This window comes from Hordeum vulgare, chromosome 7H, assembly GCF_904849725.1.
Source record: "Hordeum vulgare subsp. vulgare chromosome 7H, MorexV3_pseudomolecules_assembly, whole genome shotgun sequence".
Lineage (NCBI taxonomy): Eukaryota > Viridiplantae > Streptophyta > Magnoliopsida > Poales > Poaceae > Hordeum > Hordeum vulgare.
This window is the reverse complement of record NC_058524.1, coordinates 123,242,852-123,264,925: the sequence shown is the minus strand read 5'-3', so window position 1 is coordinate 123,264,925 and position 22,074 is coordinate 123,242,852. Positions and strand designations below refer to the sequence as shown.

The 22,074-nt window shown below is 38.9% G+C and overlaps 1 protein-coding gene across 1 annotated transcript; it reads left to right on the top strand.

Annotated features, from left to right (window-relative positions):
- The first annotated feature begins 6,189 nt into the window (after nucleotides 1–6,189).
- On the top strand, nucleotides 6,190–21,743 carry LOC123413672 (DNA topoisomerase 1). Its single transcript, XM_045106610.1, has 21 exons — nucleotides 6,190–6,435; nucleotides 6,830–7,878; nucleotides 8,665–9,319; nucleotides 9,427–9,513; nucleotides 10,462–10,508; nucleotides 11,082–11,191; nucleotides 12,255–12,355; nucleotides 13,512–13,604; nucleotides 14,734–14,817; nucleotides 14,908–14,991; nucleotides 15,128–15,196; nucleotides 15,764–15,823; nucleotides 16,346–16,417; nucleotides 17,971–18,078; nucleotides 19,047–19,123; nucleotides 19,332–19,415; nucleotides 19,639–19,750; nucleotides 19,825–19,914; nucleotides 19,987–20,052; nucleotides 20,126–20,221; nucleotides 20,988–21,743. The coding sequence occupies exons 1-21, from the start codon at nucleotides 6,343–6,345 to the stop codon at nucleotides 21,111–21,113; spliced, it is 3,363 nt and encodes a 1,120-aa protein (XP_044962545.1). The 5' UTR covers nucleotides 6,190–6,342; the 3' UTR covers nucleotides 21,114–21,743.
- Nucleotides 21,744–22,074: the final 331 nt, after the last annotated feature.

Genomic DNA, 22,074 nt, shown 5'->3' with positions numbered 1-22,074 from the left:
CTTTGGAGCGCATCTCAACAAATTACATTAAAGCTACAGGAAGTCGAGGTCGCCCGTATCGTCCTCCTCGAGCTCCCCCCACCAGATCTTGGCATCCGCCGGCATGGTTGTCGCTCGCTCGCTCACTGGCTGGGGCACGGCTAGAGACGATAATGTAAAAAACAGGTAGCAATTCAGAAAATGTAGTTAAAAGGGGAATTGAATTCATCGGTCAGTTACCATGTCCCCTAGGAGCTGGGCGCTGAGCGGGACCCTTCTCTACTATAACTGCCTCCTTGGCAAATGAGCGGACTTGAGTGACACCTCCATTGGCCAAAGCAGCTTGGACAGAATATAACTGCACGAACATTAACCAACAAACCAATCAACATGCACAAAGTGAGAATTTGAGAGAGGAATCATAAACAAAATGTTATGACATCAAATAGCTCCACTATAAAACTACACAGACCATGGAATAACAGTCTTAACCACCACACTGTCTAGATTAAACCAAACCAGTGCCAGTGCAGGCTGTTATGGTTTGAAGCTCAATGATAAATCACTATCCACACACAAGGTGAGTAAAAGAGAAAAACCAGCCAAATAATGTGCAAAGCTAAACAACAAGCTAATTATACAATTAAGCCTAGAATTAATGTGTTATAGCACATCAATGTGGCTCGCTCAGGTTAGATCGGCTACAATGTGGTCCTCCCATCAAACGGGTACTATATCACTGAGGGAAGACTTGCAGACGTGCAACTAGTAAAAAATATCATGCTCATATGACCTTCAGGTGTGCATCCTAAAGTACAAATGTAGTCCCATCTCCCAATCCTAGTTACTAAATGAAGCACCAACAGTCCAAGAAAATAGTTAACATCGTGTTAATCGTTGGTCGGTCTGATAGTGAGATGTTCACAAACGCTTGTCCATACGCGTGATCCAGATATAAAATTAGTGGCTACAACCACAATGCTTAGGTAGCTTCTGGTTGGCAACTTATGCATCGGTCCCTTTGGTTGGCAGAGCGAAAGAAATCGGAAGAAGGCTGCTGTGATTTTTCCCTGAAAAGAAGAACAGTGTGCGTGTGCCGTCCAATGTACTGTAACTTCTACGGCCTTGGATTACGGGTTCGCAACTCCCTGAACCCTCGTCTGCTCCAACGGTACCGCACCAAACCCTAGCCGCGACCGAGAAGGACGGAACGAAGAAGCGGGGGCCTCCGGGGAACCGACCCGACGGCGAACCCTAGACCGAAACGGAATGGAGGGGGCAGCGGGAAAGTGGGGAAGGGGAGGGGAACCTTGGCCTCGTAGAGGAGGGGCCCGTGGTAGGCGAGCACCTTCTCGCCCTCCGTGAAGGAGACCAAGGCGCCCTTGCCCTTGTCCCTGTCCTTCCCTCCGTCGCTGCCGCCGCCGCTCGTGGTCATGGTCGTGTTGGAGCTAACGTCCATTGGATCCAGCGATCTGGCAACGAGGTCCATCACGGGTGAGGGTTGCGGGCGCGAGAGATGGATCTGACGGGAGGGAAGGAGAGAGTGGCGTGAGGGGACCCGGAGGTGTGCTGCGCACCGGCGAGAGCCACGTCAACTCGCCAAAATCGAGCGGCATAGGTGACGGCAGCAGAGGAGTCGCGAGAGGGGGACAGAGAGAGGGCTCGCGGGGGGAGAAGGGGGCTAGTGGTTTTCTTTAGATTAGGTCAAACGAGACACGTTCGATACGTAGGGTGTGGACGGCCTAGATCGGCTACAATGTGGTGATCCGTGGGAGGGTGCTTTCTACCTCGTGATTGGTTCAAAATATGTGTCATTGAAAATGGTTTTTAGTGCTATAAACACAAGAATTTTTGTGAAGCAGCTACCAAAAATAATTTACAAAATGACAATATTAAAATTTTCACTAACTTTAGGCCATGTTTTATGGATGATCACCAACGTGTATGCACTTTGTGATATTTCTAGCTATTTTCAGTCATTCAAACAGTTTTCTATAGAATCACATGGAACCGGTTTCACAAACTAGGATGAGTTGGGGTAGAATGGACCCACGAGTGACATGTCAACATAGTTAGAACATGTTACGACAATTTTATAATCGTCGTAAAAGTTATGACGATCTCATCTTATGCGGTTACGACGTTTTTAACTCACATCGTCGTAATTTATATGTAGATTTGATCCCCTCAAACGGGTTACGACAATCTCAGATGAAATCGTCATAGATTTATGACGAATTCATCAACGACGTCTTAAAAAACGTCATGTATGAGCATATTTCTTGTAGTGGGGGGAAATGTTACAACCGATTCACTCCCTTTGCCTCGTGGCTCCCACCTAGGCGTAAGTACGCTCACTTCTCGAGCGAAGACTGTATCTTGCTCAATGTGGGTACAACTTCCATCTCGTCGAAGGATTTCCCAATACCTATATCTATTGGGAACCCTTTTCCATTTGTTTTTTCTTTGTATGCTAAGTTTGTTGTTTTATTTGACCAATTTTGGTGGATTTCGTTTGCTAGTTTTCCTCCGTTCTTTATCTTTTTTCCTTTTCTTTCCTTTTTTTTTGTTTCTTCACTGATTTTCTTTTTTTCTTGGTTTCTTTCACAATTTCTTTCTTTCTTCTTTTTTCAATCGTTCTTTTGTTTCTTTCTTGATTACACATTTTTAATTTCATTTTTTTATTTTATCTTCTTTGTTTCTTTCTTCTTTTTTATTGGTTTTCTTAGTTTCTCTCTATTTATTTCTCGATTTTCACTATTTCTTTTTTTGCATTGGTTCTCTTTGGTTTTTTTATTTTTCTGAATTTCTTTGTTTTTTATATTTGGTTTTTATTGATTTTCTTCATTTTTCTCTGTCGATTTTCAATGATTTCCTTTATTGTTTAATTTTTAATACATGGCAACATTTCTCAGTACACATTAAATATTTTTCATATACTTTCAAAGTATATTTATGTACACATTTAACTTTTTAAATACATGATTAACATTTTTTGACAAATGGTTGTGTATTCCTGGGAGTACATACTCCAATTCCTCATATACCACATAGATGAATATTTTATAACTCTTTATTATCTTTAATATACTTCATGAATAATTATTAGATACCCCAAAGTGAGTTTCATAAAAAATGGTCATGTGAGTCAACACTTTTTTAACGACTGACATATATACTGCTATTTGTATGTGAAAAATGTATATTACAAAAAATATGTCACAAATGATAATTTTTTCACAAACTTGGATTGGGGTATTTTAGAATATTTAATGAAGTATATTGAGATTGATAAAAAGTTATAATCAATACATATATGAGGTATATTGAAGATGGGAGTACATACTCCCAAGAGTACATAAAAGTAGTTCTATATATATTTTTAGATAAGAAGGTATATCTAAAACATTTTAAACATGTTTAATGTATACATCAAGAATATTTTTATATATTTTTACATTCTAAGAACAATCTAACTTTTTAAGTATACATTTTTTTGTATTCATGGTTAACATTCTTTAAAAACATGTTCACCATTTTTTTCATACACATTGTTGTTTAATATTTTTTGTATACATTAATTTTTATTATATTTTATATCCATATTCATTTTTTTAAATGATTGATTTAAATGTTGGAAATATTTTATTAACAACTTTCGAATGTTTGATTAATGTATTACAATATATGATCCTATTTTTTATACACATTGCATATTTGTTGCATACAATTTTCGTATACATGATTTTTTTTCTCTATGGGCATTTAACATAAAATGTTTTATTAATGTTTTCCAAATATATTTTGTAAATTGCATCTTGTAATATGTACTTATAATATTTGGATGTATAAAATAAAAGTAATAAGAAAAACCGAAAAACATGAAAAGGAAGGACACAAAAGTGACAGTGGTCTAGGGCCTCCTACACACTGAGACATCTACTTAGGTAGGGGACTGGGGTAAGAGCAAGCTAAGTCTTGCCGTAAGCGAGACATAGTGCTGCCCCACATCTCCCAGATTGCCAAATCTATAAGACGATCGGGCCTTCTCTTCCTCATGACCCGGGCCTTCATCATCGGTTTTTGGGGCCTTCTGTAGTATCAGGGGGTGTGAACGAATCTCAAGAAAATAGGATGTGACATTCTTGTCACCTTGATTTTATCAGGATGTTAAACTACTTGTAGCTAATACACCTGTATGCTCTTGTCTTCGTTATGTTCAATGGAATTGAAGAGACGGTGAAGTGCTAGAGATCAAGACATAGTGGAGCTGGAGGATCTAGTGCCTAGAGGCGAGAGATTCATGGAGAACAATCATGATGACGTAACATCCACAAACTTGTATGAAGAGAGAAAAGCTAACAACGACGCCTCGCGGCACCAACCGGGGATAGCAAGTGCCTCCCTCATGTCGTTGCCCAGGAGGCGGCCGGTGGTGAACCAATGGAAACCCTAGCCGCCTTGGCGATCTCTTCTCCCTAAAAAGCTGCTTTGCCACACACTTTTTCTCTTCCCTAGTAGAAGAAGCAAAAAAAGCGCACAGAGTTGTGAGAAGCCGCGAGAGCTATTTTTTTTGAAGCTTCTATAGTAGTTTTAGGAAACTTTTGCTTGGTTTTGGGAGGGTTTCATACGCTTTTCCTTTCATATGTGCCTTTATTAACATTTTGTGAGTTTTCTTTGGGTTTTCATTTTATTTATTTATTATCTTTTCATTTTGAAATTCACAAAACTTTTTAAACCCCCCCGCTTTAAGTTTACCAACATTAAAAATGGGTATATCATGTATTAAAACTGTTCATCATGCATTTTCAAAAATATTTGCCATGAATTGGAAATCTTAACCGTATTTTTTTCATTTTAGATACATGTTGATATTCTTTCAAATACATGTTAAACATTTTTCCTATATACGTTAAATATTTGTTTGAATACATGTTGAAACTTCTCAAATGCGCGTTCATCATTTTTTAATATGTGGTGAATTTTTTTAATACATTGAAATTTTGCAATATAAATGTAAAAAAAAATCTAATACATGATAACAATATTTTAAATATGTAGAAGATTTTAATACACTATGAATATTTGTAAATATACATTTTTATGGGTTTACATGGCCATTTTTCGAATACACAGTGAGCAATATTTAAATACATAGTTTACGTTTTTCAATTACACTATGAATTTTCAAATAATATTTTTTACTAATACATGATGACCAACTTATAGTAAGCAATGAACATTTCTCACACATGATGTCGTTTTGTAGAATACACTATGATTTTCTAAAATCGTACAATGTACTTTTTTCGAACTACTTGAATATGTTTATAAAATTTTAAATTGTTTTAATTATATATTTTGAGAATGTGTTTAGAACATCTTATTAAACTATATATAAGTTGGAGAAAAGAAAAAGAAAGTTAAAAAAACTACAAAAATGCTAAAATCGGACGTCTGGTCTTGTTTGGAACCATTCAGATTATATAATCGAGTTTTTATAATCTATTATGTCTTCAAACAAGATCCATTATGGTGTAGATTATATAATCGATTATGCAACGTAAAACATGTATTACAATTTATATAATCTGGCCTCCAAACATGTCCACCTATATTATTTTTATAAATCACATTATATAATCTATCTTCATAATCCAGATTATCATAATCTATTGCGGTTCTAAACAAGGCCGTAGGTATGCCAAATCATAAGTTTTCCGTGATTTATATTGCGTGAGGATGACATGTTTTAGTGTGCAACCTCAACGATTAGCCAGCAAAAAAGAATGAACTGAGGCGGCATCCAACTAAAGTTGTCATCCTCGACGAACACAGTTTGCCATGAAAAATGTCAGATCCACCATGCTTAAAAATCCGACATTCGCTGGATATTCGGGGTCCAAAAATGACAAACAACACGTAAACCGCAGAAACTGGCCAAATTATTGTACTCCTTCCTGTCCATATTAATTTGCGTTGATTTACTTTGTCCATATTATTATTTTGTCCCTCCTGCCCATATTAATTGTGGTTGATATACTTTGTGTTTTCTTTAAAACAAACAGGACTGTACAGAGCCTACACGAAAGGAAAGAAGCGCGTACTGGGTCGGCCCATCCCGGCGTGACTCTCAATCGGGGGGGGAGTCGTATGCTTCACGGCCGCCAACTCCTTCGCCGCCTGCCAGCCGCCAGCTCCTCGCGTCAAACCATTCCCACCTCGCCTCCGCCTCCGCGCCGCTTCCCTCCTCTCTCCCCCCTATCCACTCCCACCTAAAACCCTAGCTAGACCCCCTCAGCCAGCCAGCCACCCCATGCTCCTCCTCCCCTGAGCGCCGCCCCCGCCCCTGCGCCCCTCGCAATGGCGCTCCAGCTTCGCCGCCTCCTCCCGCACGGCTACGCCCACCGCGCCCTCACCCTCGCCACCAAGCCCCTGCCTCCGGCGCCGGCCATGGTAATCAATTCACCTTCATTATTGCTAGCGTGCTCCAGGAATGCCGGAAATCGGGACGCGGAAACGCCTCTGTATTGGGCGTTCCCTCAGGCGTATTGCCTAGTTATTACTGTATTGTCACACGCACGCATGCTGCAGATTATAACATCTAATTCTGCGCGGCACGATGGAAAAAAAAGTTATCTTTTTAGACCACCGCTTCTTCTGTAGCATCATTTTTCATTAATAATACAACTAAGAATGAGATGACACTAATAAAAGCGATAATGCTTGTTCCCCTGCATCATGCATTTGCTTTAGTTTTTTTTTTTTGCATGATCCTGTCAAACAAGCATGATCATACAAAGATATTTATTCTTGCTCTCTAATTGTTGTCTACGTGTTACCTTTGCAGCTTCACTTTGGGCCTTCCCCGAGATATTCATGCTCCTTCATGCCTTATTCCCCTTTGCGTCCTTGTCAAATGTGCGGAGTCGCAGTACGGAATAATTCAACGAGGAAACTGTCTCTAAGAAATAGCTCTCAGATTGCCCTACAGCTCAGAAGTAGTGCCTTTTTGACTACTGGGCTCTCAGGTTACCACAGTTCTGTAAGTTCCAGGGCTGCAGCTATCTGTGGAGTTGCTTTAAAGGCTACCAGTAGTGTTAATTCACGACTCTTCTCGACTGCATTTAGTAAAAAGTTAAGGTTTCTCATTAGAAATAAGAGCTCATTTAGCAATCCCAATATAACTAGGGAAGGTGGGAGTGCTGCCCATAGTTACTTCCATAGATCTGAGAGACGTAAAAGCACACTAGCTGCGTGTAGCACCATTGCTGATGAGGCTTCCACATCTACGAGCAAGTGCAGCGAGGGTGGTGCAGATACTAAAAAGGACATTGCGAAGAAGAAGAATTCTAGAGGCAGCAAAAAAGAAGTTAGTGCAGATGTGAAAGAAAAGAAAGTTTCTACCAAGAAAAATAGCACTTCTGCTAAAACTAGTAAAACAGCAGCAAAGACAACCGAGAAAGCTAGTGTGAAGCAAGAAGAAAAGAAGGCCGACGCATCTAAACCAAAGAAAGGGGTTGGTAGTTCCAAAGAGAAAAAAACAGTAACCAGATCGAAGAAACCTTTGAAAGCAAAGGAATCTGCTACTATTGCAGCCGCTGAACCCAAGAATTGCATGAAGACCACTGTTGATAGTTCTGGTAGCGAGAGGAGGCCACTTGTACCTCTTTACCCCCCGGTAGCTAAATCAGTAGTTGTTGTTGAATCAGCTACAAAAGCAAAAGTTATTCAAAAATACCTTGGGGACATGTATGAAGTATTACCTAGCTATGGTCATGTGAGGGATCTAGCTGGAAAGTCAAAATCTGTCCGCCCTGATGACGACTTCAGCATGGTATGGGAGGTGCCTACTGCTGCCTGGACACACCTTAAAAGCATTAAAGTTGCATTGAAAGGGTATGTTCTATAGGCTGGTTATCGCTAACTTTGTTCAAATTTCATTGTTGACATATATGTTTGCTATGCATTAGTTGCTCGGAAAGTATGACATCACATAATTAATTACTTCTACGTTCTATGGGTCATATGTTTGTCTCTAAAAACTTGTATTCCATGCAATACCATATGTCCATATCCCTGTCACTTTCTGCAAGGCTTAACTGAGTGAACACATGATAGTCGTCTTGGTTTCTGTTTTACAATATGTAGTTCATAACCTTTCTTGGATGTAATGTGATGTTGTGGGTACTAATATCTTTTGGGATGCATGAGACATTTCACCTTTGAGCATAAATTAGATTGTCCGTGAAGTGTGCACAGAGTTATAAACAGTATCATGTCTTAAATCTCCTAGATTTATTGTGCTCTATCTAAACTTGAGCCTTTCGAGGACACATGGACAGAAACTATAACAACAATATGGCGTTGGTGATGGTTGATTCGTATCATATGCAAACTTTTATTGTTATAAGCTGTCCCTGCAGATGGTTTTGTGTTCAAGTATCTTATGCCTATATTCTTCATTGCCACATCCGAGTATACACTATTAGTTAAACCTTTTTTTCTCTAGTGTCATACATGTGCCTGAGCTAATTCTTACTTAAAAGTTAAAACTAGGGCTAACTGTATATATTACATAAATTTGTTAAACTTATCTTGTGCAAGTTTCCATGTCGAGTTCCCCTGCTTTATGAAGTTGTTGCTGATTGTCTTCTGTTATTATTGCTTATTTCTTATCTCCAGAGCAGAAAATTTGATTCTCGCTTCTGACCCTGACCGTGAAGGTGAAGCAATTGCTTGGCACATAAAGGAAATGCTTGAACAACAGCAGGATGTGTTGGGTTCCCATGTTACTGTTGCAAGAGTTGTCTTCCATGAAATTACGGAGGATGCTATTAAAAACGCTTTAATGTCTCCAAGACATATTGATATGGACTTAGTTAATGCTTACCTTGCACGTCGTTCCCTTGATTATTTGATTGGGTTTGGCATATCACCACTTTTGTGGAGGAAGTTGCCTGGTTGTCAGTCAGCTGGACGAGTCCAATCTGCAGCTTTGGCTCTTGTATGTGACCGGGAGGCTGAAATAGAACAGTTTAGTCCGCAGGAATATTGGACTGTTGATACCGAATTCGAAACCCAGTGTTCGGATTCTTCAAAAGGCCTATGTCTTACATCCCGGATAAAGCTTCTCAATTCAAAAAAGTTGGATCAGCTTTCTATAAGTTCTCAAGAAGAAGCACGAGCAATAGAAAAGAGGATTTATTCGTGCCAATTCGAAGTAAAAGGTGTTAAGAGAAGCAAAATTTGCAAGAATCCTCCAATGCCATATATAACATCCAGCCTTCAGCAGGATGCAGCAAACAAACTACATTTTGGTGCAGGGCGGACCATGAAGGTTGTTTCTACTTAATAAGAACTTAGATGCATAGCTTTATACTATTATAATACTGTCATTTACATGTAGTGATCTTTTGACTCATGTGGTTCACTATCTGAATGCAGGTAGCCCAGAAGCTTTATGAAGGGATCAGTCTTTCGTCAGAACAAACAACGGGGTTAATAACGTACCTTAGAACAGATGGGTTTCATGTACGTACCATCCTACTTTAGTTGATTGCCAAAGTAGCCTTTCTGTTTATAAATGTATCATGTAGGTAGGGTAAAACAAGCTCTCGGTCTCTTTTCTGTGATAGATATGTGGTTGTTGGTTAAAATTGGCGCATTCACACAAAGCACCATCAAATTGGTCACTCTATATACAAGTGACTGTAGATAAAGATTCCACATGGCTCTGGTTTTAAGGGGAGTGACACTTGGATAAAGGAGAGAGATTATAGAGTGGGATGATCTTGTTTCTTGCTTGAATCTGATGCTGACACAGTGACAGTACTCATCCTTGGATAGGAAGACGATAAGTTTTTCAAGTAGAGATGCCCAGCTTGATGCTACGGCCAGCATAGGGATGCTTATGCTTAAGTAGAAGAAAAAACTTAGTTATCAGCTCAAACATCTGATCAGGAAAATGGAGTTCTATAGGTCCTTACTGCTATTCCAAATAAACCGTCTGCTCTATTATTTTTTGACTTGCTTTTCTCATTATTTAGTTCCATTCATGTATATTTCTAGGACCCTGGGTAGCTACAGTAGTAATAATATCACAAACGAACATGTAGGAGGAACTCATATGCATTTTAATGAAGAAATATATGCTTGAGTTTTTCAAGTGGTGATGATTTGAACTTAGGTGGTGAGATTGTGCATCCACTCCCGCCCAAGCGAGTTAGGTGTAACTTGAACTTTTACGCCAGCTTCATTTACATGAAACACATCATGGTTTATATATGAACATTATGAACTCAAAATACTCGATTTGGCTACAAAATCTTAATTGTGATGTGCGCATGAAAGATACTACTTTCTATCCTTCAATTTGAGAATTTCTTGTCAGTTATTAGTGATAATTGATTGTTATGCTGTACTTATTTTAATAGCCTGAAACTGTTGCCTTATTTATTTATTCTGTCCTTCCCATTGAAGATTTCTGATGGAGCCGCAGAAGATATTCGTTCGTTAGTGAAAGAAAGGTAATACTCTATTGGAATATTTTGTGAAGCTAATTTAACTAAGTTTGTACTGGGTTGCTAATCTATCTTGTTTCATGTTTAGTTAATCAGTTACGTTGTGCCCAGTAATCTAATTTGTGATTGAGTGACCAATTTCAACATTTCTTTCTCGTTGTCAGGATATATGGGATTGATATTGTGAGACATAATATTTGATACTTGTATTACTAAATGCTTATAACCTTCCAATTGTTTTGCATATTTGATGGAATGGCTGGAGAGCTTTCTGGTATCATTTTTATGAGTTTGTTTCTTATCTTGTCTAATCTTGTTATTTAGAAGCTACTCCCTCCATTCACTATTATAATATGTTTTGGATATTTCAATATGGACTACATACAAACTGAAATGAGTGAACAAACACACTAAAAGTGTCTACATACATCCGATTTAGAAAAAAGTTAAAACATCTTATAATAGCGAACGGAGGGAGTAGTTTGACAGATCAGTATCTTGGGAGTTCAACATGTTACCTTCCTGTCTATCAGTATGTCACCTGGGGCTTCCAGTCTTGCTAACAATTATTTGTTCTAGGTACGGAGAGCAGTATGCACCAGAGGATATTAGGAAGTACTTGAATAAGGTGAAAAATGCTCAAGAGGCCCATGAAGCCATAAGGCCCACCAGCATAAGGAGGTTGCCATGTAATAAACCCTCCTGTAGTTCTGTGTTTACTCTATATCGATGCTGCACTACCGTAAATCATTTTTAGTCTGTGTTTTTTGTTGGGGGATGGGGTGGGGGTTGGGTTGATGGTTCCAAAAAACATACTTGGTATGTGCTAGTGGTTTATGAGTTGCAGATCTCATCTATATACTCTATTTGACCGTTCAAGCCCATTGCAATCTTTGGTTGCTAAAGTTTTTATTGAGTATCAACTAAAGGTGTTTCCTTTAATCATTGTCCTTTTTCTGCTTGTTTAATACTTTTAACATTTCTCATTTGTTCCGGTGGAGAGAATTGGGACAAGGAGACTTGAAGTACAATGGCGTTGGGTGACGGAGAGCCGCTGTTGGGTCAGGAATACATCCAAAAGAGACCATCGAAAATAGATAATCAAGGGCAGACAATCGTAGGATTTTAGGGACCATCGGGCTAGACACCTGCACACTCCCTCCACTCCGTATTGATGACACTGACAGCCCAAACCTTAGATCCTTCTACCCACCCTTCTCTCTACCCTATTGTGGGTGTTGTTTACTACCTCCGGTCCAAAACAAGTGTTGTTGTTTTAGTTCAAATTTGAACTAAAATCACAACGCTTATTTTGGAACGGAGGGAGAAGTTCATTACAAATCAAGAGGTGATATATGTTTTGTGTTTGAATGGCATGCTTGGTGTTGTTTACTAGTTCATGTAAGTTCTCATGTACTCGCTGTTCCACATCTACCATAACCTTTATATCATCTCTTGATTTGTAATCAGCAGGGTTTTGCCATCTGTTGTAAACATGCTTTATAATTGACCCATTCATAATGAATGATGGTTATGCTTGAAGTCTGCATGCACTGTAGGGCTGAAAGAGTACCTGAAGCCTGATTTTTCCATTTTCAGAATTAAAAGTTGCTAATGTTTCTTTTCTTTTGCCAAATCTTCTGTAGCATCTCTTGTTCTTACTTGCATAGGTTACTTGCATATTTGAGCACTATAATTTTGGTTTATTGTTTTCGATTTATAGTTCTATGACTATCATGGTATCTCTTTCAGCATCTTTGATTGGAATACTTGATGAGGATTCTTTGAAACTGTACACTCTAATATGGAGAAGAACAATGGCTTGCCAAATGGAAGCTTCAAGGACTGAGCTGGTTGGTTACTGTCTTCATTTTTATCTGTTGTTTATTACTCCATTCTTTGGGATGGCTGGCTACCATGTGCATTTTTACAAAGCCATATTGTCTCCAGTAATGTTTTTCTGAACCTTGGCTCAGCTAGACCAAAGAATCTCACTGTACACATTTTTTTGAGATTTGAGATTCCAAATAATTTGGCGACCAGCCCCCTACTCTTTCCTCACTAAAAACCATGAATAACATATGTTTCCAATTTGAAAGAAATATGAATTCCACGAGTTTGCAGTGCATTGGTAGCTTGCTGCTCATATTTGTATGTTATATCGTTGGTTCAGTTGACCGTACGATATAGAAAACTCCTCTCATCCTTCTATGGAAATCATGACAGGTATAGTATTAAGAAGGATTTGTAAGTTGACGTCTAATCAAGCTAACCTACGTTCAGCTCCTTTCTATCGATAAATGAGGCAGCTCTGTGTTTATGACAGAACATTGTGCCAGCTAAGCCATCTGTTTCACGACTATTACCAAGCCATCTTATTATCAGAACCAAGTGAGTATAGAAAGCTGTCCGATGGCCATATGAGGTGAAATGCTTTACACGGGAACCTTTTCCCCTTTTTAAAATAATGGTAAAACCGGAGAGAATGCAGCTATTTTAACATTCTGAATTTGTATTTCTCAATAAAATGGATAAGTGTGGTGAAACAGAGAGGAATGAGTTGAGGCAAAACCTCCAGCTCTTTTTGAGAGCCAGGGCAAGTCTGGCCTAATGCTTTAAAAAGGGATATCCTCATTCTACAGGAATCTATGCAATGTGTAAGAATAAATATGGTGGTCATCTTTTGAGATTAGTTGTATATGATATGATCGAGTATTTGAGTATAAGAACATCATGATGAGGCATCTACCTATTAAAATTTGTTATAACTGGAGAGAAATTTCATCCAATTTGTTGTAGCTCTTCAAACAGAATTCTGATTGTTGTGCTATATATATATATTTTGATGCTGTGTCAGTTAATGAAAATGATATCCATTTTCTTTGATACGCAACTTAAAGACATGTTAAATTCTTACCTTTTTGTTTTAGATTTTCCTTATTTTATATGTCCTATGAAATTCCATGCTTAGTTTCTTACTCTCTGCACGCGTTAATAATTGCGTTGTAGATTCAAGTTGACATTGGTAATCCTGAAGGAGACATGATTTTTCATTCATCTGCATCAAGGCTTGACTTCAAGGGGTACCAAGCCGTCTATGAGGTAAGTTATATAGTTTTAATCCATCTAGGCTTCTTGATCTTCTGTTACTTATTTTGCCCAGGTAAGAAAACATGTTGATTGTCTTCTAATGTAGCCTTCTCCACTTTCCTTTATGCTGCTTTGACTGGCCTATTAGTAGATTTAGTAGAAAATATGCTCACTCACGACAACATTTCATGTTTCAAGGGATGAGGATGATTGCATAATTGGGTTGGTCTTTATCATCTCTGTAACCTTAATTTGGTTTGTATCTGTTACGACGTGAGCTGGTCCACACCAACATCAAAGGAGGTTCTCAGCACCTGCTGCAAGATATAGACGTGATTAGGTTCCTTTCAGTTAACTTCACAGGCCTTAAGCGAACTGTTTAGGATATGAATCAATTCCCTTCTCTCTATTACTTGAAGTTGTAAGGGCCTCCACCCCTGTTCGAAACAGGAGGCAATCCATTGAGTTGGATTAAGCAAGAATTAGGGAGTTTCTCCCTTTTGCCTGGTCCAGATATGACGAGTGTCATTCTCTTTACTCCACAAACCTACTTCATAACACAGCATATATATTTATGTGTGCATTAGGGGTGATGGCTCAAATACAATCTATCCGATCCACTGCTTTATCCTTTTGGATATATACTTAGATGACAAATGTATTCTCAGTTAGATGTGGATATAATTTAGGATACCGGGGCCAAACCAAAATTGATATATGATTAGTCCATCCCATATTTCTTTCTGATTTTTTCTCTGTATGTTTCCTATTCATAGAAATCTTACTTTTGGCGATACTTCTGGAGTACATGAAATATAGTACATTAGTACCTATGTTCCTCCTTTTCTATAAACTCTTATGTAGCATCAGGGTTTGATTTCCTACTTTTGCTGAAATGCGTGAATTTCCTACTTTTGCTGAAATGCGTGAATTTCTGCCAATTCATTAGCATCTTGAATTTGTACTGTTATGTGTTAGCTTCTTGTTTTCCTTTAAGGAGTTGATGGTTAAACTTTCACATGGATATAATGAGAATGTGAATGTGTTGCTTAAAGGATTTATTTTATAAAATATCCATGTGCCTGGTGTTCAGTTTTATGAGCTTACTGAACCCATTAATGAGAATGTGTTTTGCTTGTAGGACACTGAAGCAAGTGGGTCCAGTGAAAGCCCTGAAGGAGAAGCTGCACATCAGGATAATTTCGAGGCCTTGTCCAAATTAGAGGTTAACAGCTGCTGATTACACATTTTTTTATTTGACCACATATTGCTGGCCATCATTGAACTATGTCATAGCATATATTCTTTTTTTCAGATGAAAGATTTGGCGTCTCCCGTTAACGTGAATCTTGGGCAGCACTTTACTAAACCTCCATCCCGTTATTCTGAGGGTGCATTGGTCAGTAATAACCTATGGTTTGGATTTTTCAATTGTTGTTACTCTTATAATTGTACATGCCTGAAATAAGAAGGTTTCCTTAGCATTGGTTTGTTCTGTAACCAATGATTGTCACCGCGTGCCTTGTAATCTCCAGATTAAAAAGATGGAGGAACTTGGAATTGGAAGGCCTTCTACGTACGCCTCTATAATGAGGGTGTTGCAGGTAGCCCAATGTGCTACTTATTGTTATGCCCAAAATACATCCCACTCCCTTTCTTGGATGCCCGTTTAGCTCTTTCTAGTATATCTGATGATTTGTGAGTCAAGTCTCTGAATGACATGTTTGGGTTAGTTGGCTCATGTAGTTGCCCCTCAAGTGCTGCATATGGCCTCATGCCATAAATCTAACTTATGCCATAACTTAGCAATGCATGTGACAGTTGACTTTTAGGTTGCTGGGAAAGTGACTCTTTTAGTGGTCTGCAACATGGGTTTGATTTTCTAAAACTGGCCTACTCTTTTGAGTTCTGGCACAGACTAACAGGTCCCCTCGGTGGTTACTAGTATGCACAAACGATTAGTTTACAGCTTTATCCAGGCTAGATACAAGTATCATGTTTTGATAACAATAACACCTGGCTGAGACCAGCAGTTGCAAAGGCCCATGAATTAACTATATTGCCAATTTGTAGTTTCATTCATTATCATTGGCGGTACTTTCTTAATTCATTATCATTAGCAACTACTTGTGCGAGTTGATAAGAGTTTTTGCCATACTTGTGCCATCCAGGACCGGAAATATGTGACAATAAAAAGTCGAGTTCTGCACCCTGAGTTTCGTGGTCGAATGGTATGTTCTTGTTCCTGATGCCATCTTCACCCTTCTACAAAGATCCTGTTTGGTCAAAACAACCTCTGTTCTGATTGCCATCTGAAACCATTATGTTGATTTGCACAGAAATAATGTCTGAAAGTTAAGTGCATTGTTTTTGTATCATATTATCTTCACTTCCAGTGCATTTGTATGCATTTTACCAACTCGTCATCTTGTCATTGTATCTTTGTTACTCTTTCTTATGTCTCTAAGATGACAAAGATGGATTAACTCACTAAAACCTACACATATTGCTCTGCAAAACACTTGCTCCTTACAACGTTATACTTTTTATGGTTTTGCAAATGCTCAAGTACACTTCACCTGTTATTTCATCTTTCTGCTCTTTAATTTTGTTGCATATTGTTTTAGACTGTGTTTTAGGGCATTCTTTCAGTTCACCTAGCTGAGGTCGCACTATTTCAGTTTTCTTGTGTCTGATATTTCAGCTTTCTTGTGTCTTTTAATTTTAAATATGCTCAATCATATGTTTTTCAGGTCTCAGCATTTCTTTCACATCTTTTCTCTGAGATTGCCGATTACAGCTTTACTGCTAACATGGAGACGGAGGTACTAAACACTTTTCAACCTATAGCATATCTGTACATTTTGTATGTGCTTGTTCTTTACCATGGCTTCGGAAACCAGCTTTTGTAGTGGCTTCAGAAATCTGCAGATTGATTTCAGTAGAAAGTGAGATCCACATACTTTGGAAGAAAGGTTATACCATGCTCATACTTTGAGACCAACAATATTATATAGAAATGTGTAACTGGTTCAAAATATGCAAAATTGAGTGGTTTTGGCCTGCTGTTACCTCAGGTTCAGCCGGCAATATGGCTGTAGATTTTTTAATTTTTTTTGGAATTGTGATTCTGAATCCGTTGTAAGAAAACTTGTTGTGGCAAGGCGACAGAGTCATGATGGAATTCTACCCTAAGGCTATGATTTGTAAAGCCCCGTCTGGAAGCCCAATTTTGATCCTAACAGAGGCTTAAATTATAGGCCCGTGAATAAATTAGCTCGGGCCTTTCAAAATTTGTTTGGATCCCCTGTTTTAGTTGAGCCCCAGTCCGTCGTATGTCCTCGATACATCAGGAAAGTAATAATTTGGCAGGTAGAGGTAGGTCTGGATATAAATATGACTAATATCGGGGCCAAAGTGAGATGCAGCTGTTGATCACCACAGGTGGTGAGGTATTGAGGTAGACGCTGCCCACCACAAGCTCCCCTCCTCTCCTCACCCTCACTGTCGACACTGAGCTCCTCCTCCAGACCTCCACCCTTCCATTGTCGCCGTCTGGGTCTCCTTCACCGATGGCACAGAGCCTTCTCTACGTCGCTTGATCTGACCATCTCTTCTCTATCCACGCCTCTCACGGACAACTCCCTCCCCTGCTCCTCAATGCTTGACCTCCCCCAGTAAGATCTGTGGGGCGTTATAAGTGTCAGGTGTGCTACTCAGTCGAGCATCTTGATCGCTTTTGATACTAGGATTTTAGGTTGCCAAATTTGTTGCTCTGTGTCTTGAATATTCTTGGATGCAGATACTAAAGTTCTTGTACATGTGTACATTTAGAGTTGTTTAGGTTGAATTTTGGTGTGTTCAGAGCACAGATCTGTTGTTTGCTGAATACTGAAACTTATATTTGTCTCCCTGTTGCTGTATTCATGTCTGAGCTCACTTAGTTCCGTGTTTAACTCGGGATTCCCATTTACAAGTGAACTAAATACCTTGTATCCAAACAACATTTACAAGGGCAAAGGAATACATATGTATACACTAGTTTTTGTTGGTGCTCAGTAAAATACTGGGGCATGTTATTTACAGGTTTGTAAGCTTAAAGGTTTCCCAAACGGAGCCTTTTTCTTTAAAGAGGATTATAATCATAAATTCATAATGGAACGGAGGGTACAGAGTCAAGATGGAAATCTACCTTAAGGCTATGTTTCTTAACCGGACTGCCCTTTTCCTTAAAAGATGAGTACGGGGATGATTTGCCGAATAGGATATGTGGGAATATGAAGTTTTTTCTTTCTGTTGTTAACAGTAATTAACTAAGCATATGAGAATTCAGTTGTTGTAATAATCCTATTACTGTTCCTTTTCTGCACATTAACAGCTAGACAATGTCTCTGCTGGGTCAACTGAATGGAAGGGCCTCCTGACAAATTACTGGGAACGATTCAGCAAATACTGCACAGATGCTAGTCAATGGGATGTTAGAAAGGTAATTTTATTTGTGGCTTCTGGAAAAATCTGTACCCTGGCACCAGAAATTTTTCACCTAGAATAACTACTTGCATGGTGCTATCGCTTGATTTTTTTCCTATCTCGTAGCCAAAGCAGCTTTTGTTTGCCATAGCAATCGAAATCTGTGTTTCAGACCCATTTCTTAAATATGAAGTGCTGGTCAAAGACTCTCCTCTCGTTACATTTCCTGAATGTAGCAAATTTTGCGTTTCTTCCAGGGATATATAAATGATAAGTTGTGGGCTAAGATCATTCTCTATGTCTACGAGTACATCTTGTTTCGGATGGATAGTTTTCATTATCGGCTGGAATACTTATGGACGTGGCTGTTCTGATCCTGATCTCATGTGAGTTTGGGTGAACAGTTAAATCAGAAAAAAAAAATCCGTTTTTTGTGTGCCAAACATTGACAAATGTTTTGATTGGTTACAAAGTTTCATCGCCGGATGACATTCGTGGAAAACGTGAAAAAAAATCAATGCTCCAAAACAAAATCAATTTTTTGGTTTTACTGTTCACCCGAGCTCACATAAGTTCGGGATCAGAACAGCACTTTCGTTCTATCACCCAAGTAAATCACAGTTATCAGTGAGCTGTCCAAAGAAAATTTCATTTGTACTCCCTCCGTTTCTAAATACAAGTCTTTTCAGAGATTCCAATGCTAGACGTATTTTAGATTCCAATATGGGGGTTCATTACAAAGTAAGATGTAGTCAGCTCACTGACCACCCCAGGTAAATAGCATACTGGTCCTAGCTGGGATTGCTGAACCCCCAGTAGATTGCCGAATCCCACCTGACCTCATCCCACCCATTTTAGCATGTCTAATCCTTTTGATAGAGATCAACTTTAGCGTTTAGCAAACAATATATTACCATATTATCTTATAGTTACTTATAAGTATTGAAATTTGAATCTGGATTTGAATTACCAACCTTGTTGCAGGTAGAGAGAATGCTTGAAGAGAAATTCCTTCCTACCCTCTTTCCTGACCTTGACACAGATAGTAGGATTTGCCCTAGGTAATGCATACCATCATCATACCTTGAATGTATTTTATGCTGTTTAGGAAGTTAGAATTCTAATGCTTGCCATTTCCCAATCATAAATGTTTGCACAATTCGTACAAATTCATTTTGCACGGGAAATAGGATGTTACCCTATCATGCATGTATTAACCATGTTTCTTCCTTAATACGAGTACTTAACAGGCTTGCTGAATATCTGCAGTTGTTCTGAAGGAACCCTGAGATTCAAAGTTAGTAGGTACGGCGAAGGCTATTTTATAGGCTGTGATCGACATCCGAAATGCAAGTATGATCTTTTTATCCCTACTAATGAATTAAATCCCTTGAACTTGGAGCTCAATACCTGCTGCAATTCTTGTTTTCTCTTGTTACAAGTTGTAATTCCCACTGCAGTTTCTTGATTATAATAGAGCTTCGTCATATCTTTTGTATGAGGAGAATAGAGTTTCGTCATATCTTTTGTATGAGGATAATGCAATCATACCTAATGACTAAACTAACTATGATAGGTACATCGCCCGCACATTATCAGATGAAGATGATGAAAATGAAACCTCCGAGGAAAATCCTAAGTCTTTTGAACCTCGGCTACTTGGTGTCAAGCCTGATACAAACGAAAAGGTTTTCTCAGTCTGCATGGTATATGGCTTTATTTATTTCTCAGGAACCAAGTATATAACATTTTTGCTCTACAGGTCTTCTTAAAACAAGGTCCTTATGGTTACTACATCCAGGTCGGAGAGGATAGGAAAGGAGTGTCCCAGAAAAGAGCTCCTATTTCCGAGGTAATTATTACAGTACTTTGAAAATTGTCCTTCCATAAACTTACTGCAAATATCTTTTAAACTACTTTTCAGGTCAAAGATGTTAACTCTATCACCATCGAAGATGCAATTGAGCTATTGCAGTATCCAAAAGTTCTGGTATGATTTTTTATAAATTTTAGCATTCTGTACGCGTTGTTCAGTTGAATCATGACAATATCGTTGTTAACAGGGGAAACATCCTGATGATGAGCATCCGGTACTTATGACACATTCTAAAGCTGGATTTAGCGTCCGGCACAGGAGAAGCCTTGCTCCAGTGCCAAAGGTACGTGTTGTTGTTGAATTATTATATAGGATTTATCATTTATGCCACTAATTGTGTCCCACTACTCGGTTTTGCCATTAGAAGTTACAACTGCTCAAAACTGCCATCTTCCGTGAGATGCTTGCTCAAAAATGCCATTAGACACCTAAAAAATGCCATCAGTCTGTTAGATGTTTGCTAACAAAATGCCATTAGACACTGTTACTGTGAGGTCAAACCCGTTGACCATGTTATATGACCAAAATATCCCTAGACCCACATGTCAGTTCTCTTGATGTCACAATATAGTTGTGAGCCTCACTTGTGAGGAGTAAGAAAGCGAATAATTTTACAGGAAAATAAGAACATTGTTGGAGATTTGAGTGGGACCCCACTTTATCGTAGTGAGATAGAGGGAGAGCTGGCATGTGGGACCATTGGTATTTTGGTCATATAAAATGGTAAACGGGCTTTGAGCTGACTGTAATGGTGTCTAGTTGCATTTTTGAGCACGTGCCTAAAGAAGCGATGATATTTTTGAGCAGTTGAAACTTTCAGTGGCCAAACTGAGTAGCGGGCCAGAACTAGCGGCATAAATGATAAAACCCCCATTATATATTTGTTAACACCAGAAACAATATAAAATGGGATTCCCATGTTGGTGGCATGGTTGTCAACTGGTTACAATTCTTTATAATAAAAATCATATGCAGTTACATTTATACAGTTCTCAATTTGGACTTTCTCATTGCAAGTCTAACAATGCCTTGAAAATGACTGATGGCAGACTCAGGACCCAAAGAAGGTTACACTTGAGCGTGCACTGAAGTATCTGACGGGTAAAAATGTCAAAAAGTTTGGACGGCCAAAGGGAAAATCTAACAAAAATGCAGAACCCATTGAATGGCATTAAGCGATCAGCTGTCACAGACGCAATGTGGAAACTTGCACAGGCTCCGAATAACAAAGGTCAATGTCAAGCTCGTGCACAAAATTCAGAGTGGATCAGTGGTAAGAATGAGCAGTCAGTGTTTATTCAAGTGGTTATGTATGCCTAGCTGCTGCCAATAATTCCCGGCAATGCTTTTTGATGATGATGGGCCTCCATGCGTGAAAGGACAGCTGGTCAACTCATAAGCATATAAAACATGTGCGCAGGTGCTCATGTCTTTTGAGTTGTATTTCTTGCTGGATTTCTCCATAATCCCGCATAAGAAAGAGAAATGATATACACGCAGACGAGCAACATCTCTCTGCCCTTCATTCTTTTATGGGTCACCGTCAACAGCTGTATAGAAAACACAGATGACGGGCAACTTACCACAACATTATATACACCCATAGTTTTTTTTTGCCACTTACATTTTGTTTCTTTGCTAATGTTGTCATGAAATTTTGCCAATAATGTAAAATTTAAAGAGAGTTGTTGTGGCTTGGTTTAGAGGTCACTGATTGTTGGTTCATACTACCTGACTTGCAACGGAACTAGCATATTACTGGGCAACGTGGGAATGGCAGCAGCATTTGATGCCAATTGATGACACATTGATAGCTCATAAATTACTATGCCATTTTTTTTCCACATTGCTGCATCATTTCCATGGTTGCTGGATACTTGCATTGGACCAGATTCACATAAAGAACGTTCCCTTATTTAAAGATGACAAAGGAGAGCTGGTGGTTCAAGAGCCCGATACAAATTGACCTTACCTGGACTTTGTCACTTAAGAGATGCATACCCATGTATACCACACCAATCAATCATCTTTGCAGGTTCATGTAGATTGTCTTGCTAATGCGATGTGAGATTGGGCAGCCTATGTTTGGGAGGCATCGAGGAATACGACAACACACAAGCCCCAGCATACACAAGT